Below are 13444 nucleotides of genomic sequence, written 5' to 3' on the forward strand. Positions count from 1 at the left end.
AGCTATTGGAATAGTCAAATTGTTTGATGAATTTGGTCTGGACTAGTGGATTAGTTGTGGGAAAGGGTATGTAAATTTGAATGGTTTGATCCACCAAGATTGAAGTTAGGGTCTAGAGAACTGCTATCCTTAGTTACACTAAAATAATGTTCTTGATTTCACACTTTCTTATGTTCACATGACATAAATCATTAGCAACATGATCAAAATAAAGGTGAAATATCATATAATTTAACAGTTAACAACTAACAAAGTTAGGCACTCTATTCAATACCCCGGTCCACAATAACCTTTTTTTTCTAATAAAAATTTTGAAAAAAAAAATCACAAAATAATAGAAGACTTAACTTATATTGTTAATTTGAATATAGTGATAATATAGCACAGTAAAATATTAGAGGGAGAAGGAGAAGTAGAAAAGCAAGGGAGTGGTACTTTTGTTGCCAACTGTCAAGTAATGAAAATGAGAGAGTGAGAATGATGATGAAAATGGTAGAAGAAGATTAGGACTGAATCAATGCTATGATATGAAGAAGATAACAGATGCCATTTAATGAGCTTTCATTAACTACTATTTACCATTACTATTTCTAGATGGTTTTTCTTGTTTCATCTCCACTTTTAGTGTTGTATATTATTTTATTATTTTTTAACCTCTCTAGTTAGTGATTACTTTAGCTCCAAATTTGGCAGATTTTCTTTATTTCTGTGTGCCTTTTTTTGTTGGTAGTAAGTTGTAGTTGTATATATATATTTCCCTCAGTTGCAAAAGAAAAAAAAAAAGGGTCTTGGTCTTGGGTTTTGTGGGAAACTACACGGAGAGTGAAGTTTGGTGCTTGTCTTTGTGATTTATTTGCCAGTTTGGTTTAAGGCACATATTGCTGATTATATATGCTGAATTAATCCTGGACTGATTATATGATGTTAATACACTGGGCTGCTGTCCATATATGTAGAATTAATCCTGGACTGATTATATGCTGCATAATATTTTGTCAATCTATTGTTACTCATTTATCCTGTTCTGCATAATGTTCTGTAACAGTGCTGTGTAAGGACTAGTTTGATGTCACTTACATAAGTCTAGGGACTAGTTTGATGTCACTTGAACAAGTCTAGGGACTATTTTGATGTCACTTATATAACTGTAGGGACAGTTTTGCTGCCCGAAAACAACTATCTGACCCCTTCTTTGGTATCTGAAACAGGGCCTTATAAATGCAGTTAAGGAGGTTTTTCCAGATGTCCATCACAGATTCTGTGTTTGGCATCTGTGGAAGAACTTAAATAAGCAATGGAAGGATCTCCAGCTTAGAGGGCTACTTTGGAATTGTGCAAGATGTACTAGCCAAGATGGCTTCCTTGATATCATAAAAAAGATTGAAAGGGTTAATAAAGAAGCCTGGGAGTATTTGAACAAGTGGCCCTATGCAAGGTGCAACACAGGGAACTGCTACAAGGCTTGCAAATTTCATGAAGTTTGTGTCGAACCCTGGATTCAAGGCACCCAGACACAAAAAATGAAGATTAGGATGATTATGTTTAGAAAAAACAGGCTGTTTTTTTTTTTTATCTATTTTGCTGATGTTGTTTACAATGCCTAAAACATTGTCCCAGTATTGGAAATTTTAGAATTTGAATTTTATCAGGTCAATATGTCAACAACTTTGATATACTTAGTGTTTTGGCTCTATATTGTGTCTTTTTTGAGTAAAACATTACCAATATGAATTATGAATTATGACTTTATTGAATTGAGTTTTCTCCGCCTTTTGTTTATATCTTATCCTCTGTTACAAACTTAAGAGTAGTTCAAATCCTGTCCATTTCTATTTCATTGAAAAGAAGTCCAGGAACAAAAGTATGCATATAATCAAACACTTTAATTTCCATTTCTTTCAAACAAAAGGATAGGAACAAGTACATGAACAAGGAATGCATATAACATGCATGTCATTTGTTTTTTGCTAGATACAGTTGACCCTGCTGTCTATCCAGCTTTAATACAAGAACACCAATTACAATCAGCAGCATGAACACAAACATCAAAATTCTTCCCATTTTTAGAACCCTAATTTCAGCTTCTAATTTACCAAATTTCCAAGCCATCTTCATCTTCCATTCTTCATCATCAACTGAATGTCTTGTTCTATCATCACATGACATGGCATCTTCCAAAACTTTATCAACCCACATAAACAATCCACACCATTTCTTCCCACAGTCTGCACATCAAAGAAAATTCAATCAGCAAAATTTATATCCATAAATACAGCAATCAACAACAATAATACTTACATTGTAATTCGGGCAACCCAGGAACGGTCTCCCTGGATTAGAATCCGTCCCTGACCACCGCAGCACCGATCTCGACCCGCAAGCACACCATTCTGGCAAACGAGCTTCTCTGTTTCTGTTCATTCTCCTCATGATGCTTCCAAACGATCGTGGGTTGTTCGAGCTCCCAGCTGCATTGCTCGTGCTAGCCATAACCTTCGGGCTTCAGAGAGGGAGAACAGAAGAACACAGCACCGATGAGGAGACAGCAGAGTGAACAATGTGGCCTTCAAAAAAGGGGATTAGGGTTTTAACTTCACCTGAGGGACCAAATTGAGTCGGAAGAGTTTACTCTGCTACATCAGCTAGCCGTTGTGAGTCCCACGTGTCACCAACGCTGCCAGCTAAGCTTTCCGGTTGCGCCATGTGTGCTGAAATTGCCGGAAGGACCACTTTGAGTCCCGGAGTGCAAGTTCGGGGATGACTCTGAGGAACTTTTAAGTTCAGGGACTACTATGAAGCTCGAGTGCAACTCCAGGGACTACATTGAGGCTTATCTCAAGAAGTGGGGGCTTCTATGTGAAATTTTGATTTAAGTATACATAAACAATTAAATCGAATAGTCCAACCGTACTATCATTTCAAATTTTTTAGCAAGCACAAATCAGACCATCCGATTAGTGTCTTTCGCATAAAAAAAACAAAAAATTAGTGGATCCGATTTCATGCAACAAGAATTTCTGTTCCACACAAATTAGACAGTCTAATTTATGTTTTTTTTTTCTCTCTACAAAAAATCAAACGGTTCAATTTCTTCTTTTTAAATTTTAAAAAGTAACGCAGTCACAACAGCGTATTTAACCCAAAATTTTATAACCCAGCATATCTCACATTCGTGAAACATATAAAAAGAAATTAGCCACAGAGTAGAATGGGTCGCTTAGATAAAATCTAAAATAAAAAAGAAAAAAAAAATCTCATCTGGTGAACAGCTAGTGTAGGACATAGTGAACGTGTTGCCGCAACAAATTGAATCCTTTCGAGTTTCGATTGAGGACAGCAATAACTCTTTGATACCATGTATTAGCATATGTATATCCTGTTAATAAACTATTAAAAAAAAGTAGAAGTATATATTAAAAAAATTTAATCACTTGATAATTCTAGATGAGCAAAATAGGAATAATTTTTTTTCATATGAACATTTTATAAAATTATATTATGTATTAATTGTTGTTATTAATCACTAGAAAATGAGATTAACTAGAAAATCTAAAAAATCAATTAATTAATATTATTAATAATAAAAATAATAACAATAATATTGTATAAAAGTTTCACACAAGACAATCAATCTGCAAATGAAATTGGATGGGTGGGCCTTGGCTTCATATACAAGCTTTCACTTTTTCAATCTAGAGTAAATAATTCTTTTGATAAAATAATCTCAAAAAAATAGTAATAATAAAATAATATTTAAATAATATATTTTATTTAACAAAATTATTCAAATATTTAATTAATAATTATCTATTCTCATCTAAATTTTTTAGAGGTTAAAATATTTGTTTACTCTTGAATCTATTTCAGTCTCTCTCAACTATGTTTAGTTAAATATTTTAAAATAAAATAAAATAAAGAATAAATAGGACTCTAATATTTTATAAAATAAGGTTACATTATATCCATATCCAACAAGCAGAGAGCTTCACCATTGTCCATTGTCATTGTTTGGTTGGTTGCTACTTTCAAAGAGTTTTCTCCCTTCCACTCCCACTGCCAAAGCTGTTCCCTTTTTTCATCTGGGTATGTCTCTTCTTCCTTCTTCTCCTCTTTGCTCTCTCATATTCTCTTTTCTCACCTCATAGCTTTTATGTGCTGATTCTTTCTTATTTTCTCATATCATCATCATCTTTATGATCAAGTCTTTCTCTTTTATTTTTATTTTTTTTCATTATTACTCTTTTGTTGTTTTTGCTTTCTTGGCTCTACCTTGTAGCGTGTAGAACTGTAGATCTTGTGTTTCTCTTTGCTTTGCTTTTTGAGATTATATGTTTTATAGTTTGTGAAGTGAGCGAGAATCGCAGTGTCATGCCAGAATATGTGAGTGGGGACCTTAGCTTGTTTCATCATTCTTGAGATCTGTGATCAACCTTGGTTTCCAGATAGACCCTCCCTTGTCACCAAAATTTGCAGAAAAGCATGTGCATGTGGACGGGTAAAGAGGCAATTATTATGTGTGAACTTTGTAGGCATCAAAGTCAACCAATTAGCCATTTTTTCCCTTTGTTTGTGTGTGGTTCGGGTGAATCTCCAGAATATATATATATATATATATATATTGAGAGTCATAACATAAAATCTCTTCCCCTGGAGATTTTGAGAGTCTTTCTTACACGCGTGGTAGTAACAATGCATGATTTGTGGCTAAGTTCATAATTAAACATTTGGGTTGGTTTATTTACTGCTAGAGATTCTGTGTTTTAGTTGGGAAGGACTTAGAAGTTGGAGTGGTGAGTTCTTTGCCTACATAATTGCTTTGTTTGTTTCGGAGTCTATATACAACTTGGAGATTAGCACTGGAAATTTTGCTTAGGGAATTGTTGTACTGACCCTAACTATTCTGCTAAATACTAACCATCTTGGTGATATCTTGATTTAATTCAATTTACACTTTCATCTCATTTTGTCAATGTCAATTCTGCCAGATCTCTTTACTTGGTGACCAAATTCTTGAGAAGGGTTCTTTGGTTATGGCAATAGATCACTACTTCTCCAAGGAATGGAAAACCATCCCAAATTCGGCGACCGAGACAGAAAGCTGCAATGGCTGTTTTGATTGCAACATCTGCTTAGATTTCGCGCGAGAACCAGTAGTGACTTTATGTGGCCATCTTTACTGCTGGCCTTGCATCTACAAGTGGCTCCATGTCCAAAGTGATTCTCTAGCACCTGATGAGCCACCACAATGTCCTGTTTGCAAGGCTGATATATCCCACACCACAATGGTTCCTCTCTACGGCCGTGGCCAGGCTCCGTCTGATAGGAAGGCGTTGTCTCGTGATTTTTTCGTGCCCCCAAGGCCGCCTGCTTCCAGTGCTCAGTCTCTATTGACTGCAAATTCTCAGAGTGGACAACAGCTCCCATATCGAAATCCTTATCAGGGTCGGTATTTAAGCCCTGAGGAGGAAGATGCTGCCACTTCGCAGCTGCTCAATGGTGCTAGCATGAATCCAGGACCCCAACACCCTTCTTTGGTTGGAATGTTTGGGGAGATGTTTTATGCTAGAGTGTTTGGCAACTCGGAAAACTTGTATGCATACCCAAATTCTTATCAACCCATGACAAGTAATAATTCCAGATTGAGAAGGCAAGAGATGGAGGCAGATAAATGCTTGAACAGAATCTCAATTTTTCTCTTTTGTTGCTTCCTTCTGTGTCTCATTGTCTTCTGAAGAAGCAGCTTGATATTTAATTTATTCTCTTTTCTGTTGCATATTTTGTAAAGAAGCATGGACTACAAGATAGGACAGATTGGTAAATTTAACAGTTATCAGAGGCCAAAGAACATGACATATGTTCTTCTAGATTTAATTCTAAATTTAAGTAGTACATGATTGTGAAGTTAAATTTTGTAGTGTCATTTTCCTTTAGCTTGTTTTATTCTACCCTATGGACTATGGAGTTCAACTAGAGCATGTGGTTGTGGTACCTTTGTGGAACTAAAAGAAAAAGACTTCTTAATATGTAGAATTGCTTGATGATAATTTGTGTGTGTGTGGATATATATAATAAATGCAGCATGGTATGCTGGTGATCAATGGTGAAGAACCGAGCATGTTGAACTCTTTGAATTTTCAAAACATGGATAAAAGTGTCAAGACAATGATAGCTAGGTTTCTGTGAGTTGTCACTACACCATGGAATTGTGATTGTGGTTGTAATCATTTTTGTCTTCTCTAGTACACAAACAAAATAATCCCGAGTCTTCACTTTGAAAACTACTCTACCTAATTGCTAATCTCGACATGAAATTGTACAACAATAAAATCTTGTCCTAATGGTGAATCGGTTACATGGATTAAACAATGCTATTGAGTTCTATCATGTATTATGTCTACAAAAAGACCATTTACATGTAGATCTTGTTTGACTACTTCATGGATGATTTTCTTAAGTCTTCTTCTGTCTTTCATCTTATCCACCCTCCTGATTGGGTACTCTGTCAGTCTTCTTCTTACATCTCCAAACCACTTGAAACGTGATTCTACCATTTTTTCCACAATAGGTGCTACTCCAATTCTCTCTCTTATATCTTCGTTCCTTATTCTATCCAATCGCGTATAATCACTCATCATCTCTGCCACACTTAACTTATGTTCGTGCTCCCTTTGGCCGCCCAACACTCACTCTGTACAATAAAACATAGCCGGTTACACTTAAGTTTTAAAGACACTTTTTTGTCACATATGAAACCAGACGCATTCTGCCATTTTGACCAATCTGCTTGGATCTTATGATTTATACGCTGTTTAATTTTTTCATTATCCTGTATGGTGCACTCAAAATATTTAAAACTTTTAATTTTTTGTAGGATGTTTTCTCCAATCTTCACCTCTTTATTATGGTTTTTTCTTTGGCAGCCGAACTTACATTCCGTATACCGTCTTGCTACGGCTTATGCGCAAACCATACACTTCTAGAGCTTTTCTCCATAAATCAAACTTCTTATTTTGGTCTTCCTTTGACTCTCCCATAAGAACGATATCATCGGCAAAAAGCATGCACCATGACACAAGCTCTTGGATATGCTCTGTGAGTACTTCTAAAGCTAATGTGAAAATGTATGGACTTAATGAAGATACTTGGTGTAATCCTATACCAATAGAAAATTTCCTTATCACATCACTTTGAGTCTTCACATTAGTTATAGCTCCATCATACATGTCTTTAATTGTACGAATATATGTGATCCTTACTCTCTTTCTTTCCAAAACCTTCCATAAAACCTCCTTTGGTACCATATTATACGCTTTTTGCCTTTTTCCAAATCAATAAACATCATATGTAGATCTTTTTTATTACTACGATGTCTCTCCATCATCCTTCTTAACAGGTATGTAGCTTCAGTGGTGGATCTGTCTGGCATAAAACCAAATTGGTTCTCTGTTACTTGTGTCTCTTGTCTTAGCCTTCATTCTATCACCATTTCCCATAACTTCATGGTATGACTCATGAGCTTGATCTCTCTATGATTTTTGCAACTCTGCATATCTTTCTTATTCTTGTAGATAGGTACCAAGGTGCTCTTTCTCCACTCATCTAGCATTTTATTTGACCTTAAAATCTCATTAAAAAACTTGGTTAACCAACTCATGCATTTTTCTCCAAGGTCTTTTCAAACTTCAATCGGAATATTATCATATTCTACTATCCTACCATTTTTCATACGCTTTAGAGTCTCTTTTACCTCGAAGTCTCGAATCTTTCGATAATACTCAAAGTTTTAATTTTCTTCCCTCGTGCATAACTGACCAAGGCTTGGAAGAGTCTTCTGTCCTTCATTAAATAACTCGTAGAAGTAGTTTTTCTACCTTTCATTGATCTTCTCGTCTTGAGCCAGAATCTCTCAGTTTTTATCCTTTATGCACTTAACCTGATCCAAGTCTCTTCTTCTTTCACGGCTCTTTACGATTTTATATATATTTTTTTCTCCGTTCTTCGTGCCTAAAGACTAGTAGAGACCCTTATATGCTCTTGTTCTTGCTTCACTTATAGCCACTTTTGTCTTTTTTTAGCCGCCTTATATTTTTTTCAATTATCTGCATTGCGGCACAAAGACCACTCTTTAAAACACTCATTTTTCCCTTTATCTTTTCTTGTACACTCGTATTCTACCACCAGAACTCTTTTACTATTCTTCTAATAACTTCTGTCATCTCTCTCCACATCTCCTCCGCGTTTCCATCTCCTTTTCACTTTGCTTCTTCTCCTACCTGTCTTATTAGGAGTTTCTTTGTTCCTCACCTTTCATCTGTCATCACCTCGTCCTTGAGTTCTTCGTATGATGTCTTTTCCTCAACTTTTACTCAACACGAAAATCCATGACGAGCATCCTATGTTGTGTTATTAAATTCTCTTCCAGAATAATTTTACAATTAATGCAAAATTTTTGGTTGACTCTCCTTAACAAGAAGAAGTCGATTTGAAAGGTTATCATGTCACTCCTATAGGTTATAAGATGTCCGTCTCTCTTTTTAAAACATGTATTTGCGATAAGAAAGTCAAAAGTTGAGGAAAAGTCCAAAATAGTTTTACCCTCGGTATTGACCACCCGAAACCATGGTCTCCGTGAATACTTCTATACCTAATCACTTCTATTCCAATATAGCCATTTAAATCTTCTCCTAAGAAAATCTTATCTCCCAAAAGTATGTCTTGAACCAAACTCTCTATATCCTCCCAAAATCTTATCTTGTGTTGCTCATCTGATTCCACTTGCGGTGCATAGGTGCTAATACCTACCCCATTCCTATTTTTCACATTTTTTGTATACCAAAATTTGAATCCAGAGGTATCCAACTCCCTAACCTTCACACCGACCCATTTTATTTCTTCTAGGTAGGGCTGGTAATCTATACCCTACTCGCGGGTACTCAACCAGACCAACCCGTTCGAGTAGGGTTGTCTACCTGACCCGCTGCGGGTAGGGTAGGGTACGGGTTCAGCATATACCCTACCCTACTTTACCCGCACCCCTAATATATTATATAATATATATGTAAAAGTTATGTATGTAATAAAGAAAGTGAATGTTGAAGTCACAATCTTCCTCTTATAAAAACTTGAAATAACCACTAAGTTAGTTAATGATAATATTATTTGTAATTTTATGTTAGATTTTTTTAAGATTTTATTAATTTTAATTTGAACTTAGTTTTTTATTTTCTATTTTATTAATATGTATGAAATTTGAAATGGTTGAATTTTATATTTGCTTAAAATTTTTTTATTTTTTTGCGGGTAGGGTCGGGTAGGTTAGGGTTTAGAACTTTAGGGTGTGGGTAGGGCTAGGGTTGAGAAATTCTCAACCCGCGGTAGGGTAGGGTAGAATTTTAAAAAAGTTTTCAACCCGTGGGTAGGGTTAAGGTAGAGTCCAAATCTCCCTACCCTATCATACCCGTTGCCAGCCCTACTTGTAGGTACATGATGTTAATTTTCTTCTTTGTCATGGTATCCACCACCTCTATGGATTTTCCTATTAGAGTGTCTATGTTACATGTCTCAAATCTCAATTTTCTGTCGCTCCGACCTTTACCTTTACCTTTTTCTTTGTGAACTATCTTATTTACCCTCATCCGTTCACGAAAATGCGAGAACCCTTACTCATTTAACACTACACCCGAACACTGATGCATCAACTCTTTCTCATTTGACACTGTACGCGAGCCATACAACGCACTACTTTCGGGTAACGACCTAGTTTTAGCGCAATAACGTCTTTGATCCATGTCATAAAGATTCGACTAAATTTTTATGTTGGTTGTCAAAGATCTAACATAATCCTCCTCCTTTATTCGGGTTTAGAACCGGCTATGTACTGCAGGTGTAGCATAAGTGGAGTTCTTGATATGAAACTATAATTAAAAAAAGGTATTTGCTATGGTGCCTAAAAAGTATTGTCTAATTACTAAAATAGATAAAATAATTAATTTTACATTTTAAAGTATAAAAATTAAAATTTTTTAAATATTTTAAAATTACTATAAAAAATAATTTAAGCAAAAATTAAGCACTAAACAAAAGACACAGTAGAATTGGCCTTAAAAAAAATCCTATGCAAGATAGTAAAACACATATTTAAGCTATCAATATTAAAGTTATCAACATGCATATGTGTCACTTAACTCGCTAATTAGACTTTAAAAAGTTGCACACGTCAATGGAGTATAAGATAATTGACTCTAGTTGATGATTTGAGAAATCTGTAATTTTTTATCAATCAGTGATTAATATATTTGCTTTAAACGAAAAATAATATAAGTTTGAAAAAATGACTCTATGATAATAGAATTTTCTCAAGAACATACATTCTTGAAAGATGCATGCAAATCAATTGAAACCAAGTACAACCTCACGCATGTGCCTCCTTGTTTTTCTTCCCCATCACTTTTGGGAACGTACACCTATCTTCCCATGTTCTGCCAATGAATTTGTGTTTTCTTTGGGACATGTCATACATATGCCACTCATGCAGCTTTCTTTATCTTTGTCTTTTAGTTTTGTTCTTTCATTCATGTTCTTTAATTTGTCATGTCATATGATGTTTCGCACGTAATTAAAGAATCACATCTAGAATAACTAATCAGGTATTAATTTAGTATGCTGCCTCCACAATATTCTGTCATTCAATATTTGTTTGTCGTTTGCTGTGTTTTTGGGTCAGAAACTCAGATGGGTTCATTCCTTGGACATTGGGCTTCTGTCAACTGTGGGAATTTCAATTCAGTTATTAACTCCAAATCCTATTAAGAGAATCAAAGATTCAAAACTGGAAATCTACCATCAAGAGATTTTATCAAGAAACAAAGTGTTGATGGAAAAAAAAAATCTATTTAGAGAGTTAGCTCTGCCAATCCACAAACACAGTAAAACTTAACTGCATTGTACAAGAATAGAATAAGTCATATTTGAGTTGAGTCACCTAAAAATAGAAAAAGAGGTCATATTTGAGTCTTAATTATATACAGAAGTACAAAATTGTTGAGGATGGTCACTTATTTTTCAACCTTTGGAATTTATATAATCAAAATTGGTTTATACAGTTCACAAATTCATTGATCCTGACCATTACGTTCTCTAGGCAACACATAAATCTGAAGCCAATATCTGGTTGGTGGGCATCTCAAGCTGAATCCAACTACACCCTGCAATCTTCTTCAATCCAACCCCTCTCATTCGTCTTCGAACCTTATTAGAATCATCCCATCTTTCAGAACTTGCATAAAGATTAGACAACAAAGCAAGTGTACCAACACCAACATTATCTCTGTTACTGAGTTGTCCCTTGATCCATTCAGACATTTTCACATTGCCATGAACTTTACATGCTTGAAGAAGGGAACCCCAAATGGGTCCTTCAGCTTCAACAGGCATACCTTTAAGGAAAGCCTCTGCTTCTTCAAAAAGACCAGCCCTTCCATACATGTCAACCATGCAACCATAATGCCTCATTTGAGGCTCAATGCCATAAGTATCCTTCATAGCTTTGAAGAACATAACACCTTCACTCACCATTCCTTCATGACTGCATGCAGACAACAAACCAATGAATGTGACATCATCAGGGGAAACACCATGAACCACCATCTGCGAAAAGAGCTGCAACGCTTGTTTACCGTGACCACTCATCGCCATGCCGCAAATAACGGCACCCCAAGAGATAACATCCTTATGCACAATGATGTTGAAAATCTCGAACCCCATTTTCATGTCACCACACTTAGCATACATGTTGAGCAATGCATTTCCAATGTTACCATCAATCAGAAGGTCACACCTTGAATCAATGTAGGAGTGCACCCATTGCCCCAAATTCAAAGCACCCTCAGAAGCACATGCAGATAATACCGTGACCACAGTTGCTTCATTTGGCTCAGCTTCTCCTTCATCCACCATCCTCTTAAACACATCCACAGCTTCCTCACAACGCCCTCCTTGTGCATAAGCCATCACCAAACTCGTCCAAGAAATCACATCCCTCTTAGGCATTTTCACAAACAGTTTCTCTGCATTCACAAAAGACCCGCACTTCCCGTACAAATTTAACATTGCATTATACAAAGTCAAGTTCCCATCAATAATCCCGGTTTTAATCCCATAACCATGAATCGCCTTGCCGAATTTCAGAGCTTTCATGGCAGAACACGCGGACAAGGCACTAACGAGTGTTGCCGCATTGGGCATCACGTCCATGGAGGCAAATTTCTCGATGGCTTCTGATTCAAATCCGCACTTAGAGAGTCCCGAGATGATCGAAGTCCACGAAACGACGTTAGGGTCAGAGATGGAGTGAAAAACTTGCCTTGCGGAAACGACGTCGTTTTGAAGAAGGTAGGAGTGTATGAGCGAATTCTGGATGAAGATATCGGAGAAATGACCAGTCTTGACGAGGTGCGCGTGGATTTCGAGGGATTTGGAGCGCGCGTGGAGTAAGGTACATGCCCTGAGTGCGTGGGTGAAGGTATAGTGGTTGTGGGTGAAGGGATGAAGAAGCATTGTGTTGTAGAGAAAGATGGCATCTTTAGGGTTGGATGAGGTTGCGAGATTCCCTAGCAATGGATTTAGGAATTGGGGGTTAGGGTTCTTGATGAACTGAGCTCGTACTTGATTCAAACTCGATAGCTTCTTCATCACTCCATTGGTTTCAGGTCCGTACGAGGTTTGTGAAACCTGTCTCTGTCTGCATACTCTGTTTTCTTCTTTTGTATATTCTATTAAATTTTAGGGGTTTTATTTGAACTTAACGATACATATATTTGAACCTTTTTCTCTTTATGATTTTTTATGATTTGACCATCTATATTATATATGTTTCAATTGCTGCGGAGGCATATACTATAGTATATGGAGTGAAAAACTTGCCTTGCACAAACAAATTCATTTTCTACTGAATGAATTCCTCTGTATCATGCATTCTTATTTTCATGTCTATGGTCTTGAGTCTTGACTCGAGTATATGATCATGGGTGGTTGAAAGGCCCTGGTTACTAGTAAGAGCTGTACATAACATCCCATTTCTAGCATGTAGGGACCTCATTAAGTATGATTTTTTATTGTTCTTATCCACTGCCTAATGTAGCTTTGGATCCTCAGTATATTCTAGGACCCTGAAAAATCTCTCATTGGATTCTAGGATTTTTGGAATTCTGTTTTGTTGTTATTATTATTTTCTGTGGAATTCTGTTTTGTTCTTATAATGATATGAGTTGTCTATTGAAAATTATTAGCCTCTATGTGAACTTTACTGCTTTCTATTCTCTTTTTACCATCATTGCCTGCCTGGAAAGTCTTTTGTTGTCACAATCTTTCAATGAAGACAAATTGTTTCATAGATAACCGTCCAAGCTTTATAAGGTAACTGTTCCACTGGATTATGGTGGTGATG

At 36.1% G+C, this 13444-nt stretch overlaps 2 protein-coding genes across 2 annotated transcripts; one reads left to right on the forward strand and one right to left on the reverse strand.

Annotated features, from left to right (window-relative positions):
- Nucleotides 1-3946: 3946 nt before the first annotated feature.
- LOC112784312 (E3 ubiquitin-protein ligase RMA1H1) lies at nucleotides 3947-6044 on the forward strand. Its single transcript, XM_025827463.2, has 2 exons — nucleotides 3947-4083; nucleotides 4986-6044. The coding sequence occupies exon 2, from the start codon at nucleotides 5031-5033 to the stop codon at nucleotides 5730-5732; it is 702 nt and encodes a 233-aa protein (XP_025683248.1). The 5' UTR covers nucleotides 3947-4083; nucleotides 4986-5030; the 3' UTR covers nucleotides 5733-6044.
- A 4993-nt stretch (nucleotides 6045-11037) lies between these two features.
- Nucleotides 11038-13273, reverse strand: LOC112784767 (pentatricopeptide repeat-containing protein At1g08070, chloroplastic). The gene has a single exon (XM_025828088.3). The coding sequence runs from the start codon at nucleotides 12688-12690 to the stop codon at nucleotides 11137-11139; it is 1554 nt and encodes a 517-aa protein (XP_025683873.1). The 5' UTR covers nucleotides 12691-13273; the 3' UTR covers nucleotides 11038-11136.
- Between the last annotated feature and the right edge of the window lie 171 nt (nucleotides 13274-13444).

The sequence above is a fragment of the Arachis hypogaea genome, chromosome 20 (assembly GCF_003086295.3).
Source record: "Arachis hypogaea cultivar Tifrunner chromosome 20, arahy.Tifrunner.gnm2.J5K5, whole genome shotgun sequence".
NCBI classification, from domain to species: domain Eukaryota; kingdom Viridiplantae; phylum Streptophyta; class Magnoliopsida; order Fabales; family Fabaceae; genus Arachis; species Arachis hypogaea.

What these genes read in the sequence shown, in the direction of transcription:
- LOC112784767 (XM_025828088.3), bottom strand. Translation starts at nt 12,690, where the DNA reads ATGAAGAAGCTATCGAGTTTGAATCAAGTACGAGCTCAGTTCATCAAG.
- LOC112784312 (XM_025827463.2), top strand. Translation starts at nt 5,031, where the DNA reads ATGGCAATAGATCACTACTTCTCCAAGGAATGGAAAACCATCCCAAAT.